The sequence below is a fragment of the Antrostomus carolinensis genome, unplaced genomic scaffold (genome assembly GCF_000700745.2).
Source record: "Antrostomus carolinensis isolate BGI_N321 unplaced genomic scaffold, ASM70074v2 scaffold17842, whole genome shotgun sequence".
Lineage (NCBI taxonomy): Eukaryota > Metazoa > Chordata > Aves > Caprimulgiformes > Caprimulgidae > Antrostomus > Antrostomus carolinensis.
The window spans coordinates 10,601-32,807 of NW_010299183.1; the positions used below are offsets into that span (position 1 = coordinate 10,601).

Below are 22,207 nucleotides of genomic sequence, written 5' to 3' on the forward strand. Positions count from 1 at the left end.
GCTGGTGACAGAGGATGCATTGGAACAAATGTTTATTTCAGCGCTTTGGAAATGAGTTTTTTGAAATGGAATTTATCTTGTGGATGTGTGTGTGTCTCTTCAGATTAGCTCATTTGGGTACAGACTCGAGCTAGGTGGTGCAAATAGCAAAATGATAATGACTACATACAAATAGAGGTACGAATATTGTGGGGAAAAAAATATTCTTAATGCAAGTGTTACAGCAGAAAGAAAACTTTATACATTCAAGAAGTATTGAAATGGGTCTCTGCATATTTGTGTGTACGAGAGTGGGATTATTTCAGCCATAGTCACCGATAGAGGGTCAAAACCGAACCCCGCATACTCTCCCCAGAACTGAATAACAAGTTAAAACTGTAATATTTTCCTGCCTATCTGTAGTAATTTGTTTGATCAGATGCTTGGGTGGATGCATGCACTCAGTTGCTCTAGTTATTCCATAGAAGTGTGGAATATAACAATTCAAATTGGAGATAAGGTTCAGATACGCCAGTCCTGTGGCAAGGAAGCAGATGGCCCTTCCCCTGGTAAGCAGAGCCCAAGTCTTTGCTGAGCTCATAGACTTGATGGTATTTCATTGTATTATTTTGACCTTGCTTTTAAGATTGATAAACTCCACGTAGTGACCATGTTCCAGTGAGAAGAAAAAACCTGACCTACAGCCCGTGATGCTGTATTAATGTCAAATAATATAAAGTCATATCAGAATGCAGAAGAAAATCACTACAGTAAAGCAATTTAATTTCTGTGAACTGAAAGCACTTTAATGGGAATGGTAGGAAAATGTGCTGTTGTTCCGGCAGCAGAGGTTATGAGGTGATTTTTTTCTTTTTTTTGATACTCTGCTGCCTTGTAATTGGTGACTTTGAAACTTTCTGTTGTTTTCAGTGTGAATGGTTGTGCTGCTAAAATAGAGAGTTTGCTCTCTGCTTAGTCTCATTTCCAGGTTTGCCTCTTAAAGGAAAATAATTTCAAATGCTAGTTTTCAAATGAGATTATGCTGCTGATGTGCATTATATGCAATGTTTGGCCAGTGAAATGAGAGTAATCCTCTTTGAACCACAACTTGCAATAGCATCTACTGAAACGGCGTTGGAAGCAGTGCCAGCTCCCTTCCCCTTTGCTTAATTGCAATTTAACAGTAATCCAAGATCTGTGCAACTGTGACAGCAATTCTTAGATATAGCTGAGTCTGAAAGGACCTTTAGTTCATCCAGTGCCAATGATAAAAGCTACAGCAGAATAAGATGTTGATAATGGACTCAAACTTTTCTCTAACCATTGGAAAAAAACCAAAACAAAACCAAACCAACTTATTTTTTTCTTAAAGCTATAAAGTTTTGCTGTTAGGGAAAGGATGTGCTATAGTGTTGAAAACATCGCTGAGCTTATTCTGGGCTGTGTTCTGCTGTGCTGACTGACAAGCCTGTCATGAGAAGGCATCCAGCTATAGGTGTATATAGGTTATATACATAACCTATACCTACACCTACCTAACATGAACCTATATACGTTTAGGTTTTTTATATATAAATAACTGATATTAAAACCCCCAAAGTTATGTAAGTTCAGGGTGTGACTATAAGTTTATAAGAGGGCTGTCAGGTGCAAAGATCTTCTGACTCAGGAGATGTGGAAGGTACAACTTGTTGGAGGCTGAGGAGGTGTAGTGAGAAGTGTTGTTTATGCACACTCTGTTCTTATACTGCACCTGGGCATTTGCCATCGTTCTCCTGTTGGAGGCGGGATCTGGGACTTTGCAAATGTTTGGTTTGAGCTGCTACAGCCTTCCTTGTATGTAATTAAATACATGAAAGTGCACCAGCAGTGTGAAAAGGTTACTTAAAAGTTATTGGACACTTTCTATGTTCTGCTGCTCAGAAGAAAAATCAATGCCTGAGTTCACAAGAGAAACCTATTGACAGTCTTGAGCATTTTGATCTTAATTGCTCTGTACTTGTTCCTGCTGCGAGGAGTATGATAGCAGCTTGAAGAACATTTGTGAAGGTAAATTAGCCTACCTGGAGTGCTAAGACACAACACTGAGAGCACCATGGCAGTTAAATACCATCCCAGACTTGGATGACATTTGGGCACTCACATATTGGGTCACACACTGAATGATTGTTGTAGGAGTGCTCCTTGTTGGTTAAGCATCCTTCATCCTCCACTCAACAGGCATGGGGGCTGAAGAGGGGAAAAAAGGCGATTGTCCTGATACACCTGAAATGCACAGTGCTTTTCACAGACTTTTGAATCCTTGACTTTGAAATCTCCCTGCTCTTCTGGCAAAGTGTACAACATACTAATTTGTGTACAAATGAAGCAAGTTTAACTTCAACTGTATTTAACTGATCTTCTCAACTGGGTTCCTCAGAAAAGTCTGAAACCACACAGGCTTTTTATTATTGAAAGTAAAGTGTGTTCCCATAGAGTCCATTGGAAGTACTTAGAGTGAAGGAAATGTAACAGCAGTATTGTTTCACAGAACAGTTCTGCTCTATCACTGTTTTAATTAAAGTCATTCTACTGATGGAAAGTCTATTCTCTGGTGTTTTCTTTAATGTAGTCATAAGGCATCAGTTTGAGCTCCCTTGCTGGAATATCTTTCATTATAATCCACTTAGCTAAGTTTGTAATTAAACTTCTAAATTCAAACCTGCGTTTGTTATGTTTTTGGGATGTATGAAAACTGGAGCAGGAAATCTTAGGATTCATGGATTTTACCCCAAACAAATTGATGTAAGTTAAAAAGCAATTCATTGGCAATACAGTTATTTCATATTCTTGCTTTTAATCCCCAGGCAAGAAGTGAATATGATTGAATAGGAGAAAAAACATTAAACAATTAGTAGATTCTTACAATTTGACTATAGAGATCACCAAAATGCTTGAACTTTCAAATATAACTGGTGAAGATGGTGACTACCTACTAAGCTTTCCAGCAGCTGAGTGCTGAGAATGGTTGTTAAGGTCTATATATGAAAATAGACCAGGGTGAATTTATGTTCAGCTTTGTTGATCTGAAGATCATGCAGGCTTACTCCCAGCCCAAAACATGCTGCTTAGACCGTCTGCTGGTTGGTTGGAGTTATCTTCTGTATGCAGATGTGTTAATACCAGATGTTCTTTCAGGCATTATTTACCCTTACAGTTATTTTAGCAAATTAGCAAAGAATTGTGGAGCTTAATGTTTTGATTTCTGATGTTTGACCACTTAAGACAAAAATACTATTGGGCAATTGTCAACCTCATGTATAAATTTAACTAATTCACGCTGGGTGTTTTTAGCCAGGATTTTCTAAAATGCTTCTGGAAGAAGAGTGAATATTCTTAACTGAGTTTTGGAGATGAAGAAGTAGAGGTATAGAAAATGAAGCTACAGTTGTCATATATGCAAAGTCACTCCACTGAAATCATGGGAGCGCTTGCACAATCCAGTATTAGTGTCAGAGGGTGACTTTAAGTGACTTTTTGCACAGGAGGTCCCTGACACAGCTGGTAGCGGAAGGAATTTAGGGTGCCCTTATTTTAACTAGAAGACTGTCTTTCTCCAAATGTGTAAGTGGAAAAATATATGGTGTTTGTTTTCCATATGCAGGTAAATTTAGTGTAACCTTGTACATAAAAAATTAGGTGGTATGCATGTAGACCCATGCCATGGGCACATATGCACTTATATCTGAAGATCTGCTCCTAATTTGATGTGTGTGGCTCTGCAAACGATTTCATTTTGTTAAACTCTGTACCTGTAGCACTAGCATTAGTGGTTTTTTTGGAAGTATCTCCCCCAGGGGTCTGCAGTGCAGCATGTCCATGGTGATCAGCCTTTGCTGCTACAGGGCCAAGCATTCTGCTGGCTTAGGGTGGAATATAATTAGCTTTTTGGGTAACAGCTTTCTGAGAAGGCAAGGTAGATTTTACTGGTATCTGAGGATAAAGAGTATGCTACAAACATCCAGATTATCTTGGAATATCACAAGCAACGGGTTTGTGCTGTGTGTAGTAGGCAAACAATTGCATAATTACTGCTTACGTTTATGTTAAGGAAATTTATTCATGATTAATTATGCTTATCTTTCTGCTAGACACCTGCCAAATGATTTATAGCTACGCATATGATCTGCCTTTGCTTTTTTTTTTTGTTACTGTTTAAAGTGTTTAGGATTATTTTAATTGCATTGTGTATTTTAAATGGAGAGAGCTGCCCAGGTGTCCTTGTCAGCATTCCCTTCTCATACAAAAAAAGTAGGTCAGATTTACCTGTGATGGGAAAGGTCACAGCTCCCAGTGAACTCAGGAGGAATTTAATTGATGTATGACAAGGCTGGAATCATGTCTCAGGTTTAGATCAATTTAAGTTATTTTTTTTTCCTAAGTTCAGTAATAAATACCGTATAATTTCATGTTGGAGCAGAGCCAGATAGAACTTTCCTAAACCACAGAAATGGTGTAGAATGACTGAAGAAACCTCATGTCCCGTGCAAACTTGCAGAAAGAGCAACTAGTCCTTTCTCTGCCAGGGCAATGTGTGTCACTCGGGAACATCTACCTCGGAATGCACATCTTGTGGTTGTCTGAGCAGTGTCTGGAAAACAGGAGAAGCTTCCCAGAGGCTTTTTTCCCCTCCCTAGCTAAGCAAGGAGTAGATTGGGATTTGGCTGCTGGATATTTCATTGACATTGAAAATGAAATTAAATTTTGAACGCTTCAGAAATAAGATCTTTATTTGTCAGCTGCGTGCTTATTTATTTATTTATAACACTTTGACACTATAGTTGAAAGCCGTGTTTTCAGCAGGTATGTAGGTTTCTAAAGTAAGTTTGTTATTTAAAACCAGTTTTATTTAATCCTCTCATTAAGAGAATTAGCAGTGGATTAGATAATGTAAATTCGTTGTTATCACTAGAAAACTTGCGCGTGGCTTTTTCAAGGCTGCCTGTGTATTCCCAGCCGTTACAACTAATGTGTGATATCCTTGTTTTTTCTGAATAAGATTCCATACAAACACCAAACAAAATTAAAAGGATGCTTGTGACTAATCCTTCAAATATTCAAACCCAACACCTCATTATTTGATTTCATGAGAATCTATTAGTGCAGACTATTAATTGGCTAGGCCTGTATTATAAAGGATATTGAATAAATCCAGATAATCAGTTTTGGAAAAGCAAGATATTTTTCAGAGTAAAACACATATCTTGAACCATATTTAAACAATTGCATGAATCTAATCCTAACTAGTCTTGGTGAAGTCAATTTTTAAAATGTAAGTTTTATTGTTTTTTTCCATTTTTCCTGTCTGCTTGCCAGTTTACAGCTAGCCACGCTGACACATTTGGGAGCTGAGATATACTGTAACTAAATTTAATGTGAAGTGTTGGTGGCCTTCATAATGTAATTTATTCATGTTTCTGTAGATAGCATATGTTGCCTGTGCAATAATTTTTTATCGTATCAGGACAGAACAGCGACTGTTCCAAATTGTGTTATACAAACCTAGATATACAGACAAATTTGTACTGAGCTTTGCTGTGGTGTAAATCAGTGGACTCTATTGAGCTCAGCTGGGGTGGGTGAGATTAGAATCAGTCTCATGGTGTCTAATTTATTTCTATTTTTTTCTGACTTAATGCAATCTCTGTTCTTGCTCCTTGGGGAGCGTCAGACAGTTATCTTTGTAGTCTTGCCCAAAGAATGAACATATGTGAAACCCCTTGTTTTGGGCAGGAGGCCGTTCCTCCCAGGGATGTGTTGCTGTTTGCTGCCCCTTTGAATGCTGAGATGAAGGCAGGGTATTGTGAAAGCAGCTGATGAGCGCTACTGGTGCTTCATTAAAAACCTCGGCATCTTTATCAGCCGTTATCTGAGGTTTCCTTGGATTTGCCCATTTCATGCTCCTACCTATTTAAGATGTGTTGTTTTTACAGCATTCTTCTGGATCTGGAGAGCTGCCCACCAATTCAGATGAGTGTTGTCCGCGCAGGGCTGGGCACGCTGGCCCCTCTCCAGTACTCAAATCTGAGCAACCGAATGATTTCTTTGCTTGTTTTGCATTTCTGGATGTGAACAGTGTTGGAGCCAATGTCACTAATTCCTTCTCAATTCCCTCGACAGGAAGTTGGTGACTCTGTTTTCTGACTGTCATAGATGGTAACTGCAATGCTGAAGGCACTGGGCGAGTCGCTCCTCCTCAGCTCTTCTATGTGAGGTGAGCAGCCCTCTAGACAGGCAAAAAAAATTAATTGTGGGATGTCTGAGGGCCCTCCTTTTCCTCCGCCAAGGACTTCCCTACTGTGTTTGCACTGAGGAGGAGTGAGGTCCTCTCCATCTCATTTCTGAAGGATGCTCAAGACTTCTGCACTTCACTTGTGCTTCATAAAAGGCCACTTTTGCTCTGTGTTCCATTGTCCAGGTGTCAGGACTCAGCGTGTTGCATTCTGAATTAAATGTGAATTCTGAATTAAATTAACCTGGAAGATGTGAGCAAAGCAATAAATCTGTTCCCTTGCCTGCATGACTGTATTGGTCAACTTGATGGGTTTTCAGGTCTTACCTGAAGTGCTACTCATCTGAAATGCAAGACTGAACTAAACCAGATAACAGATACAATATTGTGTCTTCCACTGTAGTTAGTCAGTATCTGATTAAATATAATTGCATGAATTTATCATGATAGAAACTGTTTCTGAGTAATTCAAATACAGCTTGAAATTAAAAGTTTTAGTATATTCAATATGTACTATTTTCAGGTTTATCTTCAGTTTCTTATCAAGAATGATGCTGTGTATTATGTGTTACGGCAATGTTGCTTTTCATAAGGTTAGGAATGTAATGGAGTTTTCTGGAATAAACTTTTAATAACTGATAATTTTAATGAAAATCACCAAGATTATGCCAATGAAGACAGGTGTTATTGCTCTCCTTTTGCTAATATGAATGTGACTTTTCACCTATAAATGTAGGATTAATCACTAATAAGAACTATGTTGAGAATTTAAACATAGTATAAATACAAATGTTATTACATAAGAAAACATGAATATGTAAATTTACATCAGAAACTAGCTCTTGTTTGATGTGGCACATACCATTAACATTTTTTGAGACTTCAAAACTGTTCCCACTTGAATGTGGATGAATCCAAAATAACTTAAAACTCATGTAAAATCTGCTGAAAGAAGTGGCTGGTTGGTCTACTTTTGGGATGAGAGAAACAGAGATTTGAATTACTGTGCTGAATCAGAAGGTCTAAGATCTTGTTTTGTTGTATGCTTTTCTTAATGCCTTGTTTTGGAGCTTTTCCGTGGTATATAAACAGTGTGGATGTTCGCTGTAGCAGATACTTAGAAGTTGGGACATTCCTCCTTGTTTCTAGAGCTGCACAGTGATTATTTTAATAAGTTTTACAGTGTAAAACTGCTCCAGCAACAGGACTTGATCCATTCCTATCTCCATCACAACATGCTTTGGTGTTCATCTGAAGTGTTGGAGAGCTTAATTAAAATCCCTTAGTCAGAGAGACCTCTCTGGGGTAACCGGTAATAGAGAAAGGTCACAGACAGTTGCCAGATCCCTTACCATTTATTTGCATGAGTAGGTTTCTGTTTAAGAACCTGCTAAAAGCATTTATGGTGGCTGGCTCTGTAGGATGGGACTGCAGGTCTTCTGGGAGCTGACCCTCTCCTCTCTCTTTCCCCTGCCTTTTTTCCACCTCTCTTTCTCTCCAAGTGAAACCTCCAAAACAGACTTGTCCTCAGTGAATCCAGCACACAGGGACTATGAAATGCACAGTGGCCACCAGATTGCCCATAGGCTGAGCCTGCTACCTTGGTGTTTTAAGTACTTTAGCAAGTTTTTCCCTTTTTTTTTGTTTTCATTTTTGTTTTTTTGTTAATTCTAGGACCAAGAAGACAAGAGACTGAATTATCTGAATTATGCTTCTACAACAGAACTGGGTTTCTCCTCACTGGGCATGGCAGAGCCTGGCGAAGTCCTTCCTTTTGTTTGTTTTCTTAATGTCACAAACAGCTGATCTGGAAGCCAGGAGAGGTCATCAGTTTGTCTGGAAAACAGGTAGGAAAAAGTTATTGGCTTGTTTACTAGAGAATTCCTGCATTTGAGGATGGAGTAATTGCCCTTTCTCCATTCTGTTTTAGTTCAATAATAATTTTTTAAAGCCTAAGAATGTCTTCTATTTTTTTTTTTGTAACTGAAAAATAGGGGGGTTTCAGATGTGTTTTAGATTAGTGATCTTCATGTCTGTTGCAGTTATGCACCAGAGTGACTCTAGAGTATAATTCTGACTCCTCAATGTTTTTAATCCAAGAGTAAAATTTTTACTGGATCCTGATATCATCATCCTAATGTTGAAATAGTGAAATATTTCATGTGAAATATTTAATAATTTTCTTTTCATGTTTGAATGAAAAGGGCACACCAGCTTCTTTCAGGATGAACTGAGCCAGAAGTCCATACTCTTCTAAATCAATTAATAATTAACATTTCATTGATATATTTAGTGAACTATTTCTGCCCTTCAGTTAGATTGGATACATGCAGTGTTTGAATGTTCAAAATTGGGTGTGCACAACGTTTGGAAACTTTTGTGAAGGTGCATTGATAGCAATTCGTAGTGACAGGGAAGAGGTAGATAGGAGCTAAGCATGACACATGTTTATTTTGTAGCACAACACAACAACAAACAATATTCAATGAAATGGAAAGATTGGCAAATTTAGGAAATGTTTACTCAATGTACCTCACTAAAAATATGCAACTGAACCAGGGATTTCATTGCCCAGGATCCCTTTGAGGTTTGTCCTTTTATGAGTGAGCAACAGAGCAATTAAATTTGATGGAAAAATAATTTTCCTCCCTTTTTTTTTTTTTTTTTTTAAGAGGTTCTTTGCTGTTTTGGTTATTTGTTTTTTAATTATAATTATGTAGCAGGTAAGAGACTGAATTAGCTGAATAATAAAACAATTACCCTGTGAGGGCTCCTGTCCTTCTGGTAGGATCAGCACAAGCTTCTCACTCTGGGCACTGGGATGGGTGGCTGGGTGCTGGGGAAGTGCTGGTTAAGTACAATCTGATACTCTATTTCTCAAGACTTTTTTTTTACAATGTCTTGCATGTAAAATGAAGAGGAAATAAACAACAACATAAGCCGTCTTTCTCCAATTCGCTGTTGTTTATGTGATTTTTGAACAAGCTTTGAAAGGTAGAGTTGTTTTCTTAAGACAAATTAGACCCTTCAATGCTGTCTGTCTTCTCTTCAGTTCTGAAGTGTATTTTACCATCAGTCTTGAGGGGTGTACGCTGGAAGTCATAAAAATTTAATTTAACTTGATTCCAGCTGACAATAAAGAGTTATCGAGGCTTCAAAGGCATCTGTGGCAGATGTATTTAGAAGTGAAAAAGGGTGCTACACAGGTTTGTATGGATGTGGGCTACCATGCTCTGAAAACCCCATGATGACCTCATTGTAAAGCTCTGTCTTCCAGATGCAGAAGAAAATTGTTGTTTTTGTGACTCCCACAGTAAATTAAAAATACCTGAATTCTCAAGAATAATTTTAAAGACACTGTTAAATCCTAACAGTGCTTTGATGCGCGTTTTCTGCTTATGTAGTGACTAAAGGTAGGAAACAACTTTGAATGAAATGTTTTCTGAATTAAAATAACTTGGGAGTTTGAGCCATATTTATTGTCCTGTTTGGCAAAACCAAAGATTTTGGTTATTTTTTTCCCCTGTACTTAAATATTTTAATATTTGTAAACAAAATCTTCATTTTTTTTTGTTGGAGTATTTTGTTGAAAATTAAAGAAAAGTTAAATCTGAAATGTTTAGTCCTAGGTTGAAATGAATAGTATAGCCTCCGAAAACACTTTGTTTTGCTAAGAAACAAAGTATTATTTGTGAAGCAGTAATACTGAAGGAGCAGCATTTCTAAATCCTCAATCTTCATCTCTTGCAATTGTCCTAAGAAATAACATGATGAGCTGAGATTTCTCTTAGTTCTTAGAATGGATACTTTTTTGGGGGAAAAATCTTGTTTAAAAGGAAGTGAGTGTCTTTTGCAGTGTCAGAGCATGGGAAATGAACTACTGGCTTTCTTTTGATAGTTCTGTATGTGTTGCAGCTTTAATTTGAGGCATTTGGAAGCATGTATAGCAAAATAAAATTGCAGTGACCTTGAAATAAGCAGTAAATAGCAGTCTGCTGTCAGGGTGGCATGTGTGTCTTGCTTTTGTGTGCATTTTTAAAAAAATTGCTTGTAATAGTTTTTCAGATGCGTTAATCACAAAGGTGTATCTTTCTTGCAAAAGATTACAGGGAAATCTTTTGGGAAGAGAGACATAACTTGAACAGAGCAGGTGGATCCAGAGAAGCAGAGGGGTTAACATAATCTGTTGTGGCAAGATATTAATAAAAATATACCTTTGGGATGTAGATCATGGACATCTTGGCCTAATGAGATCTGTGGCTTGTATAATAGTAATAATAATAAAAAAAATCATCCCATATTTTGAGGACTTCTGTGCCCATTACAAAAAAATAATAAGAATTAAATAAAAGCATAGCACAGTGAACCTAAAGTGAAGTAGCTTTTAATGTCAGTACTGGGCAGATCCATTCTGATAGAAAGAAAACATGCAGCTGTTGTCTTTTTTTATTTTTTTTTTTTAATGAAAGTCTAATGAGAAATGAGCAATCCCTAATGGGAAAGGAGATTATCTGTTTTGTTTTTTAATCTTGAATCGTCTGTTGCAACCATGGCAAGTTACTTACCTGCTGTAGTGAAATTCAACTTCTTACTGAAATGTCACGCTTTATAATTAAATAAGATTATGCTACGGAAAGCTCTGACTTTAAGAAAATTAATTTATATGTACTTAAAGTAAATTTTTCTTGCACACAGAAGTCCAGAGATGCATCCCTAATATGGATAGGGAGAGAAAAAAAAAAGTCATATCAGCACTGAAGTTTATAAACCAGACTTTTTTCAGCTAAATCCTTGGCTTTATGTAGACTTACACGTTTTCATGCTGGGCTTGGTGATCTTGGTATAGGTGCAGCAATGGTATTGAAATCACTGCCTCTACAAAAAACCCAGGCTCTATATTTCTAAGATTTAAGAACTTTGCAGTGTGAGGTAGATTATACATATTATTCCCTCAGCTTTTCAAAGGGCTAGCACTTGCATTTTGCTTGTATGTGGCCCATCTTAAAACCATTTATTTTTAGCTTTTGGTTTGTAGGGATGATATCTTAATGTTGAAATATCTGTACACTGTATCATTTGGTTTCAAGACATTTCTTGTCAGATACTTGTTTTGTGACCACTTGCCTAAACATGAAAGCAGTAATTATACCAATTAAATTTACTCAGCAACCTCAAATAGCAGAATAATTTTCTAGCACTTGCTAACTAACAAAGCTGTTTTAGTGATACAATCTTGAGAAAATTTAATTGGATCTAAATCCTTGTAAATTAATAGTGTTTAATGCAATAGCCAGTTAGCAATTTGCATATTTCACCACGTTGATTTTCTTCAACTCCTGAATGGTCCTAAAAGTGCCTATAATGCAAATAACTCTGTATTTTGATGATGACCATTCAAGCTTTTAAAAGCGTAAATAGAATATTGATACACAAATGAATCCACATGAATCCAGTCGGTTTATTTTTTGATGAAACTCTATAATTTAGTTCTAAAGTCTATATTAAGTCTAAAATATGTGCAGCACAGGAAATATTTTAGATGCTTTACCGGAGAGGGGCTGATAATTAGGATTACAAAATGATGAAAACATGACCATTCCAAGAGACACCTGCATTGCTGCACAGGCAGGTTGCAGTTTCATCACTGCTGGTGTCTTCAGCTCCTCCATAAACTATACCTCAGTAACCATGCATGTGCTATTTCCCCCAAAATCCTAACAGAAATGAAAGGGATAAGGGACATACCCCATAAAGGTGGCTCTCAGAGCTAAAGCAGTGATGTAGCTTTTTTAAAAAAATATTTGAAATATAAAAAAAAATATTTTTCTAGGGTGAAAATGTTCTGTTTTTTTAGGAAAATAGTTCTCTAATTTTAGTAAAATGCTATTTAACATGGAAATAATACTCTGTGTACTATGGCAGGGAAGATGCAGACTATTAGAAACCTAGATGTGGTGTCCCAGTGAGTTCTCCATCTGTAATTCTCTCCAAAAAATGAATCAGGATGGGGATTTAGCCCAGCAGGGACATGCTCCTTGTTATGAATGGAAAAGCACTGAAAGTGAGATATCAGACTGGGAAATGGATTTGTAATACAGCTGATCACAGTAGAGAGATTTTACCTAAGGATGAAACCATTAAGCTGGTGTTTGTGGGCTTCTGGGAGCTAGATGTGGTGAGCCATAAGTTTTCTTGCCCCAGGTGAACGTAAAAAAATCTTCAGTTCAGAGTTATTACCCCTATTTGAAAGTTATTCTTAAAATAGGGTTGCAAATGGGGTTTGATCATTAGTCTTTCTTCAGAAACAATCCATAATGGAAAGGGTACAAAATGAACTTTTCAGAGAACAACTTCTAACGTGGAGGAACCTTTGAACTACTTGTGAATGTGGATGAGCCCGTTATGGCTAAGATGAAAAAGATCTTTTGTTCCCTGTTCTCAGATAATACTGCCACAAAATGCCCTTTCTCGGGATCTTAATTTCAGGAAAGCCAAGTGCTGGTTTGGAAGTGCCTTTGACCTTATGTCTTAAAAGACAAACTTTTACCTATGTACACCAGATGTTAAAAGGAGTCCAGATCTTCAAAGGACAGTAGAGCTCAAACCTACTGCAAAGAGTTTCAAAGCTAGCTATACAACAAGTGATGTTTTTCAAAAAAGCTCTACAAGGTGAAGAACGATAATCTATTCCAGATTAAGTATTTCTTTATTTGATAGGACAGTGATTCATGAATGAAGTGCAAATATCTTTTTAGTGATCTTTGTGTGGTATCTGGAAGCTTTATGATATTTCTTGGACTGTTGGGCACTTCGAAGTGTCTTATTTTGTGGCAAAATATTCTAATTGTAGATTATTCTTACACTATCTTGGTGGATGGAATTTTAAATATTTAAACTCTGTTCTGGAAATTGAGCTTTGATTTAATAGAATTTTGAATGATTTTGAGGTCCTGCACTGTGCTGAGATTTTAGGACTGCAGTGGTTCTCTTGGGTTATAGATTCCAATCCTGTCGTATTGACAGCAGCAGCAATTAATAAATAATTTAAAAAAAAAAACCCCTATAAAGTTTCATTCTAAAACTAGTCAGAGTGTTACCATAAACTTGATGATTGAAAAGTTGTTTTAGAATGATAAGCCTTCTTATTTTCATCTTTAATTTTATTAATGATCAGTTTATACCTTTGTACTTGGGCCAGACTATTCTTTAAGTAACTCTTTTGATATGTTTGTTCCTGATATATTTGTGAATTAAAGGTACCAAGCTATTCTGAACCTCTGGTAGTAAACATACCCTCTTTGAACTGGTTTGTCAATCTAAATTTTTTCTAAACATTGCTCCTTAGAATTATATCAAATCTCAGATGAGATTTCACCCACTGCTATTCTACAATTTTAATTAGCAATGCCTGGCCTAAAATATCTGAGTCATGTAGGTGGTGTTCTTTTTGAATGTTTTCTAATAAACACTTTAATTTGAAGCAGTTTAGTTGTTTTTAATCTGTTGGTATAGTTTCATTAAGTAGCCATTAAAATAAGTGATTTTAAAGATAAAGAATATTACTTTAAAATTAGTTCTAAATTGGTCTAAAGTAATTCTCTACAAATAATATTTTATGGGGCAATATAAATTGTATTTTATTTCTGCAAAACTTTTTTAAAAAACCCCAATAATACTTGAAACTTTGTAAAGAAACTTGTTTTGCAAAAATTCATCAGCAGCAGACCATAATGTGCTGGATGATACCAGTCACTGCTATCTGAGAAAACTGAGGACTTGATCTCAAAGCTCATCTCATATTTCCTTTGACAGGAGTGCAATTGTTTCAGATTGCTAAATATTTGGCTTTCTCTCCTCATTTTTCCTTACCTTTCCTATTCACATTTTCATCTTTCTGTTCCACACACTTCTAAATATTATTACATGTGATTCTGCTACTGCAGCCTTGTCACTCCAGTTCTGATATGGTGTCCTCATCTGGTATTGTTTCCTCAGTAGTTGAATCCACACTTGGCTTGGAGTTGTGGAGATGCATCTGTTGCCTGAGTTTATAACCCTTTACAGTGGTAGTACAAATAATATTTACGTGGGTGAGACGTTTCAAAATCAGTGGAGACCTGGTGTCCTAAGGCACTAAATGCTGGAGAGTTTGTAAGAGAACTGGACAAATGTTTGAGAAGAACTCCATCTGTCTCCTGAAGAACCTTTCCTATGCTGGAAGCTCATCTTCCAGGCTGGCCTGTTCTCCAGGTCTGCTGCTGTGTTGGATAAATGTGCCACAGCAGCCCATTGCATACCCATCTGCGTCCTGTCCACCGTAGCTTCTGGGTTTATCCTTAATCATCAGGGCTAAAAGCTCAACCTAAGGGATGTGACTGAAGAACTTGCCATGTTGGTCCAGAGAATGTCATCCAGTGACATTAGAATTGTTCCTGGAGAAGTTATGGTTTGGGAAGCAGGCTCAGAGATGCAGAAATGCTTCAACTGGTGCACTTTTTCCTTTTCTGTAAAACCTGGTATGTTCTCATGAACTCTGGTTTCCCGCAGGGGCTTGAAGACACCAGTGAAACGTTCTTGGTGATGCTCTTTAAAGAGAGAATCACTGGCTTCTGTATTTTTTTCCTAGGAAAAAAGCACTACAGCAAGCAATATGGGAAGCATAGAGTATCAAATTAAAAAAGCCAAGCAAAGGAGGAACTGAAATTATGCTATATATGTTAAAATTAACACTTTATGTGCTTGGAGATAATAGGCAGGGTGCTGGTTCCTCAGCGGGGACGAGTGCTGTGCAGCAGCATGGCAGTAGGCTGGTGGCTCTGCTTGCTGAGTTCACATGTGGAGGTTTTCCACTGTGTGCCTGGTAATTTTGTTATTGTTGGGCTTGCAAAACTATTTCAATAGTTCTTTTACACAAAGACTACACGCTTTAACAAATATCTTTGTCTAACCAACATCAAATGTTCAGTAGGTGGTGGTTTAAACTAGATTACACAGGAGATTCACACTAATCTTTTAATGTCCCTCTTCCCTTCCTGAGAATAATAGTTTTTGAGAATAAGGTGCTTTTTTTCTGTTTTTTGTTGGTATTGGGAAAAGTATAAGTTAGGCGTCTTATCCTTTTCTTCCCTCAATAGTTACTATGGGAACAGAGCTGCGGGTCACAGGGGAAAATCTGCAAAAGTGGTTTCTTTTAAATTGTTCATTTAAAAAAAAAATAAAAAAAAGATAACTTATTATTGGAATTGTGGTACTTTTCATTCAACTTTGTTGGATTGTATTGTTGTACATATTTCACTCACAAAAGAAGCACAGTGAGTGGCAAGAAAAACAGATGGGGATGTTTTTGTACTTTTTCCTTGGGGTTAATATTTTTTTAATTGAATGCAGCTGTTGGAAAGATTTCTGTTGTTACGTATAGACGGAGCATTAAAAATGGATGATCACATTTTCAGCCTGTTTCAGCAGAGTACTAGATTTAATTATTCTGCTGCCCTTGTTCAGAACCCTACAGCTTTTTTGTTTTTTTTTTTTTGTTTTTTTTTGTTTTTTTTTTTTAATTATATCTTAAGTTAGTTAGAATAAGAGTTTCACTTGGCCACTTAATTGAACTATTTCAGTATATAGGGGTAATAACTCCCTCATTCAGCTCTTGAGTAAACCAGAGTTACAGTGGGTGAAAGTGCACAAAATGGTATTAGAAATCCCTAAAATGCATATTGTTGCTCTCAGTGTGCAGATAGTACAGCTGACTCTTTCTAGAGGCATGAATTTTGGGTAGTCTGCCCACTGGTACCCATATTTCCCTGCATTTTTTTTTCTCTGGTATGTATGGGAATAGTTCTGCTGTTATCCACTTAATATTTTTTTTTTTTTTCTTTTTAAAAAAGTTTGAATGGTAAAAGCCAAGAACACAAAATTGAGAAATTAGAAGAGATGTGGATATTTCATGGTAATCCAGATTATTGATGTAGTGTTATGGTTTATTTTAATCTAGCTTCATCTAGCTGATAAATTAAGTGGACATTTCATGATATTTAGCAATTTTGAATGGATGAGATACAGTTTGCATAGAGAATCCTGCTGAGATCAGGAGGAGTGTGGTGTGTGAATCCAGAAGCAGTTTCTGGTCCTTACTGTTGCCTGGTGTCTACTTCTTTATAGACTTCTGCAGTTCCTTCTTCTAGAGACCTTTTAAAGTTTATGGTTGAACGGATCACCGTGTCATGCTTGCGTATAACAGCGATTTAGGATTATAGAGCTAAATCTGGAAAAGCGTGTTAAAACCTCATTATAGCGGTTCTAAATATATTGGTTCTATATGGCGAGGGATGAGTTGTAGACAGTTGCTGAAGTATATCCAGCTTTTGTGTGACATGTCCTGGAAGGCTGGCCATGAAAAATCACTTTTCAAATGAGAACTTAATAAAAACTTTCCTGCTCTGAACACTAAGCCCTACTCCCCGTGCGATTAGTGGTTTCATTTCTTTCTCAGCAGTTGGGTAATGATTATGGCTCCAGATGCTGCAGGAGTGATAAAGAGAGTGATTAATTTCACTTGAAAGGGCATATGTTCAAAGAGGAGCCAGCCCAACGCCTCAAACGCGGAGCCCAGCTTGCACGGCTTGGTACCCAACTGTTCCCAGGGAAAGTACCAGTAAACCAACGTTATTTCTTTTAAGTCAGTATATTTGCTGCTTGGTTTTGTCAACTCATTGCTGTATATTGTTCTTTCCTCTTCCTGTATTCCACAGGATCTAGCTCTAAAAGCTTTTTGTGTCTCTTTATAAAGCCATGCTGTCCAACTTTCAGCAGAAGAATTTGAGAAGGTGCTGGTGACACCAGTGCAGCCCAAGTAACTGCAAACAAGTTGAGAGTGATGTTTGTACCCTGTACAGAATGGAGTGGTAATGAAGGATTTGTATTCCCTGACATAGTCAACAGCAACTTTTAAGTGTTCCTGCGCTTTATTTGCAATGATAGTTCAAACTGTATGACTTGCTGAAAAATACTGACATTTAAAGTATTACATTTTCAATATGCTTAAAAAATTAAATGTGTAAGGTAGGTACTTTAATAAGTCTTTATTAGGACTTTATTGACCTATTGAATAGGTCAACAGAAGTATGAAACACGGCTGGTGGTGCTAGCCACGTGGTTAAATACAGGGCGACGGGATATCTGGTGATTATTGTGTTATCATCTGAACTTTTTCACTGGTTGGTGGCCTCTGGGGTTTATTCTGTCACCCCTGAGATCCAAAGACCTTCAAATATCAATAGTTTAAAAATATCCACCTATGTGTGAGGCATGTTTTACTTCTCTACAGTATGACATTTATAACCATAAATTTCACAAGTTTGAAGCTGCTGAAGACAAAAATAAATTCAGTACTCATGACATCTTTAAGACCTTCTGACCCATTAGTTAAATTGATTGATATCACCCTGTTGCTTTTTTAAAAAAAAATCAGCTTTCCTCTTCTAGCTTTTGAAAATCTTCACAATGAAGACACTGGGTATAGAAAAATTATTTCTGTACATTTAATAAATTCTGATGTGTATTAGCTGCATAGTTTTGAAGCAGCTGCCTGGATGGAGTACAGAATTGGAGTTTGTACAGACAAGGATTAAGAGGAGGCTGTCATGATAAAACACCAGGAACTTTTCACAAGTTCTTTTATTAAATATGGTGCACATAAGGTAGTGTTCGTGTAAAGTTTTTATTGTTGTTCCCTTAATATTCTTGCTTTTATTAAGAAAATAATGCTGAATTCAAGCAGAAGTAAAAATGAATTTCAATAAATTGTTTGCAGTGCTGTGTGTTAATGTGTACACTGTATGACTAGAATACATAACTTAGATAAGCTTTCAGTATTTTCTGTTAAACTAATTCAGTACATCTATTTTTCACCTGGCATTAAATATTTCATAACCCAAGTATAGTTTTATCTTGATTTAAACCATTTTTAGTGTGAAAATTTGTGATTCTGCAGATGTGTATTCCCAAATTTAGTGTTATTCACTGTCAGCAGTGAGCTCGTAACATGTGAAGTTGTGTCTATTCTTACCAGGCAGCCGACATGTATTAGTTTTGAAGTTGTAGAAATCTGATAATGGGAGTTTATCCAATCTTTAACTGTTATTGATCACGCTTTTCTCTGAAGGAAATATCAATCCACTGTCTTCAGCATTCCTCTGTAAAGTGCTAAGGAAACCTTAGTTTTGGAATTGGCTCCAAACTTGAAAAAGTGAAGGGGTTGGGAGGGGAAAAGCCAAGTATGTCCTTCTAGCTGTAGCACTGAGATGAAAATTACACAGTGAGTTTGAGTGTTCAATATGTCGCTTGCGTGTTGGTGTCTCTGTGTATGTATGCTTATCCGTTATTTTTTTGTGTGTATTTATATGTCAGCTGTGTATAAATGTGTTGCCATTGTATCAAGGGCACTGGTGTAGTGACAGAAATAGAAACACAGCTGCAATGTTTTAAAGACTTGGAGAAGTATTAAATGAGAGACAGGGAAGTCAGAGTAAACGATGACAGTAATGTTATTGTGCCCTAAGGGTCTTGCAAAGTACAGTACTTAAAACCCAATTTTTGCTTTGTAGATAAGTGACCGTGTCTCAGTTAAGTCAATATACGGGTGCAACAGATGATAAAGCTTGGTATTACACACCTTCTTTCGTATTTTTCATACTTACTGCTTTAAAGGTAACATTATATTTATGTTCGGAACACTCTAAAGTACTTTATGCTTTTTGTTACGAGCTTTCAAACACGTTGCTTGGTTTAGTAATGGGAGCTCAGGCAGCCTGAAATTTTCACTCTCGTGTATTTATTGATGGCTAATTGACAACTGACCTTTGCTAGGACTCTCTTCAAAAAAGCAAGGAGTGACACCAGGGGATAAGAAATAAAAAAAAATATGGAAAAACAGATGAGAAAATGTCATTCTATGCAGTTATATTTAAATATCGAAGGCTGCTTTTTGAATAAAACCAAAGGTGAAAAAAACAACCAAACAAAATCCCTGCTTTGCCTATAGCTATTTAAAAATTTTAATATACTCTGATTTAAAAAAAAAAAAGTTTTACTTATTCATCTTCTTCACTGTGGTTTACTTGTCCTTGATTGATTATTATTTTTTTTTTTAATAGATGAGCCAGCTTTCAAAGTCCTCAAAATGATTTAATTATTACAGCACACAGGGCTCCAAATCAGATTTAAGGTATTTTGATACAGTTTATGGAATAAACTGGTGAACAGATGCTGAGGATGGAAAGTTGCTGGTACTCAAATCTACTAGATTATTCTGCAGGCAGAAGATTCCCCATAGACCTTAACTGAAAGGTCAGGAGCTAACCTTAGTATGTGCTGTTTAATAGAATATCGCTGGGATAAATATATTGTAATGATATGTCTGCGTGTCTTAGTGTATCAGAGGCTAAAGAAATGGTAAACTCAGTGTTCTGAATATATTACCAAATAAAGCTATGCAGCATTCAATAAAGCAATTACATAAAAAGCATTGCAGTCAACTTCAATTCCAATATTAGCAGTAATAATCAATCATTTTCAATCCAAGGCATGGTCTAATCGCTTTTTGTTGCTGCTTTGAAAGGTTACATTATTCACTTATCTTGCAACTGAGCAACCTTTCATGTTTACTTCATGTAGGTTTTTATAAATGTTCTTTCTTTTAATCGCAGTGTTTTGGTATTGGCTATTTTGTGAGGGTTTAAAAATTTCCCTAGCCTTTTCTCATCCCAGTATCACTTCTTACAGTTCTGAACAGTTTTGGAGTAGAAGACCTGACTATCATGAGCAACAGATGAATTTTTTTTAATATGCTTATCTTTGTAAAATCTTTTTGCTCCTTGAGCAGGTGTTGCCACTTTTCTTTGTGGTGGAATAAGCATCCTACATAAATAATCTCGTTCAGCTTCCTCCAGCACTTGTTCCTGTGCAGTTCAAGGACTTTTCTTCCTTTGGCACACTTCAGATCTCAGAGTCTGTTCTTCAGTCTAGCCCCCGTGACCAACAGTGGTTTCTCTCCTCTGCTTTGTTCTCTGCTGTGTGGGCAGCATGCTGCAGGCTCTGTTATAGATCACTGCTGGCAGATACTGATACCAGTTAGTTAACCCTAGTTAATCCCTTCCTTAATCAGATAATTTGGGAAATGGTTAAGGACAATTATATTATCAACATTAGGAAAGTACTACTAAGTTGATACTTTAACAAAAAAACAGATGCATGAGAAAATGGGAAAAAGACTATTTCCATCAAGCTTTCTTCCTGCATCACCTCTCAAGGACAGCAGGTTTACTAAGTGGTTGACTGATAAAGTGACAGACTTTATTCACTTTTTTTTTAAAGCGTAAGTTTTATGTGTCCTGATTTTTTTTTTTCCTTCCCCATCACAGAAGCTTAGGTACTTTGAAAAATCCTTGTTTTCAGGCCTCCTGGACCCAATTCTAGCCATTCCTTTTTACTTGTGCACAGTGCCATTTAGACAGTATTAATTGCAATGCAAAATACTGAATTTTAGGCAATAGAATATCTCCTTTTCTTATGAAAAATGAGATATATGAACCTGGCTAACAGTTAGTTGATTTACTATATCCTGGATGATGCCTCTTGGCCGTTAATTTGCTTCCTCCATTGACTAGTAACATTAGCATATTTTGCATGAATGAGAATTAAAAAGTCCATAGCATTTTAGTTTTTTTTTCCCATGGAAATAGCAATTGAAGCAGCTGGGAAATTTTAGCTTAAGAAGAAATTGTCAGAGATGTGTTTCTTTTTATGTCTTTGATGGTATTGGCAAAGCTGTCTGTTAATGTATCGGTGATGGATTTTATTTATTTATTTATTTGAATCCTAACAGTTTCTTCATGCCTGACCTGAATATACATTTTAATGCCAGTAACTGTCCTGGTATCCTATGGACACATACACATGTTCTGCTCTGCTTGGCTTTAGATAGCTGGTAACATGTGGAACATCCATACATCTGAATGAGTTTCTGTTGGGGTTTTATTTATTATCTTTTTACTCTTTATCAGGATAAATCTATTCAGTCTGACTTCTGTGGTCTTATGCACTGACAGCTGCACGGAGGTGGCATAGGCTGTTACACGGAACTGGTGATTGTTAATGTCATGAATTATTCTAGGCTGGCTTTTTTTTTAACTAAGTTGGTAAATGCCATATGTAAAATTTCATAACTTTCTCATCAACCTCTTTTAGTATCTCTCTGGAGACTCTGTTGATAAACTTTCCCTTAAGCATACATACAAATTAAATGTGAGAACCCGCGGCTGAAAGAAATTGCTCCAAGGCAATGATTCACAAGGATGAAAAATCAATAAGAGTTTCATTAAGGAAGGAAAGAAAGTTTAGACAGGCTTTTTGCTTTACTTTCCTGTGGAAAGTAGAGGGAGAAACCATTGATCATTTTATTCAGCTTTATTCTTAGAAATAGGAGTCATAATGTTAATGTGGGTATTTTGAAGCATGAATGTGGCTGGGTAAAAGGATCTCGTATCTTTGATCGCTTTGTATCCCCAGTGCATCTTTCCAAATTCTCCTCCTTCAGCTCGTCCTTTTCATTTGTATGAGCAGCACCTGATGGAAGCGGAATTCTCCTCTGGAGAAGCTGCCTCGGTTGATAACTTGGAACTTATTTAAGCAGTTGAGTTGATGCAGGAGGTTACAGCATGGACTTGCAGAACTGCGGCCAAAGGGAGCTGTGTCCTCCCTTGGTTTGAGGTTTTGACCCAGAACTCCACTCCTCAATGGGTCAGGTTGGGCGACGCTGCTGGATGAGTTGATTCAGATAGCCAATGTGATGGAAACTTTATTTTTTCTAGATATTTAAAGATTTTCTGTTGAATCAGCTGAGAAGTGGGGACGATGAGCGGTGGGAAGATGCTGCAGGTCAGTCAGGGAAGGGGGTCA

The 22,207-nt window shown here is 36.9% G+C and overlaps 1 protein-coding gene across 1 annotated transcript in view; it reads left to right on the forward strand.

Moving 5' to 3' along the window:
- Nucleotides 1–7,958: 7,958 nt before the first annotated feature.
- Nucleotides 7,959–22,207, forward strand: part of THSD7B (thrombospondin type 1 domain containing 7B) — a gene marked incomplete at its 3' end in the record, with an annotated part of 130,907 nt that continues 116,658 nt past the window's right edge. Inside the window, exon 1 of the mRNA XM_010162709.1 lies at nt 7,959–8,097. Coding sequence (XP_010161011.1) covers nt 7,959–8,097 — 139 coding nt within the window. The remainder of the gene's footprint in view (nt 8,098–22,207) is intronic.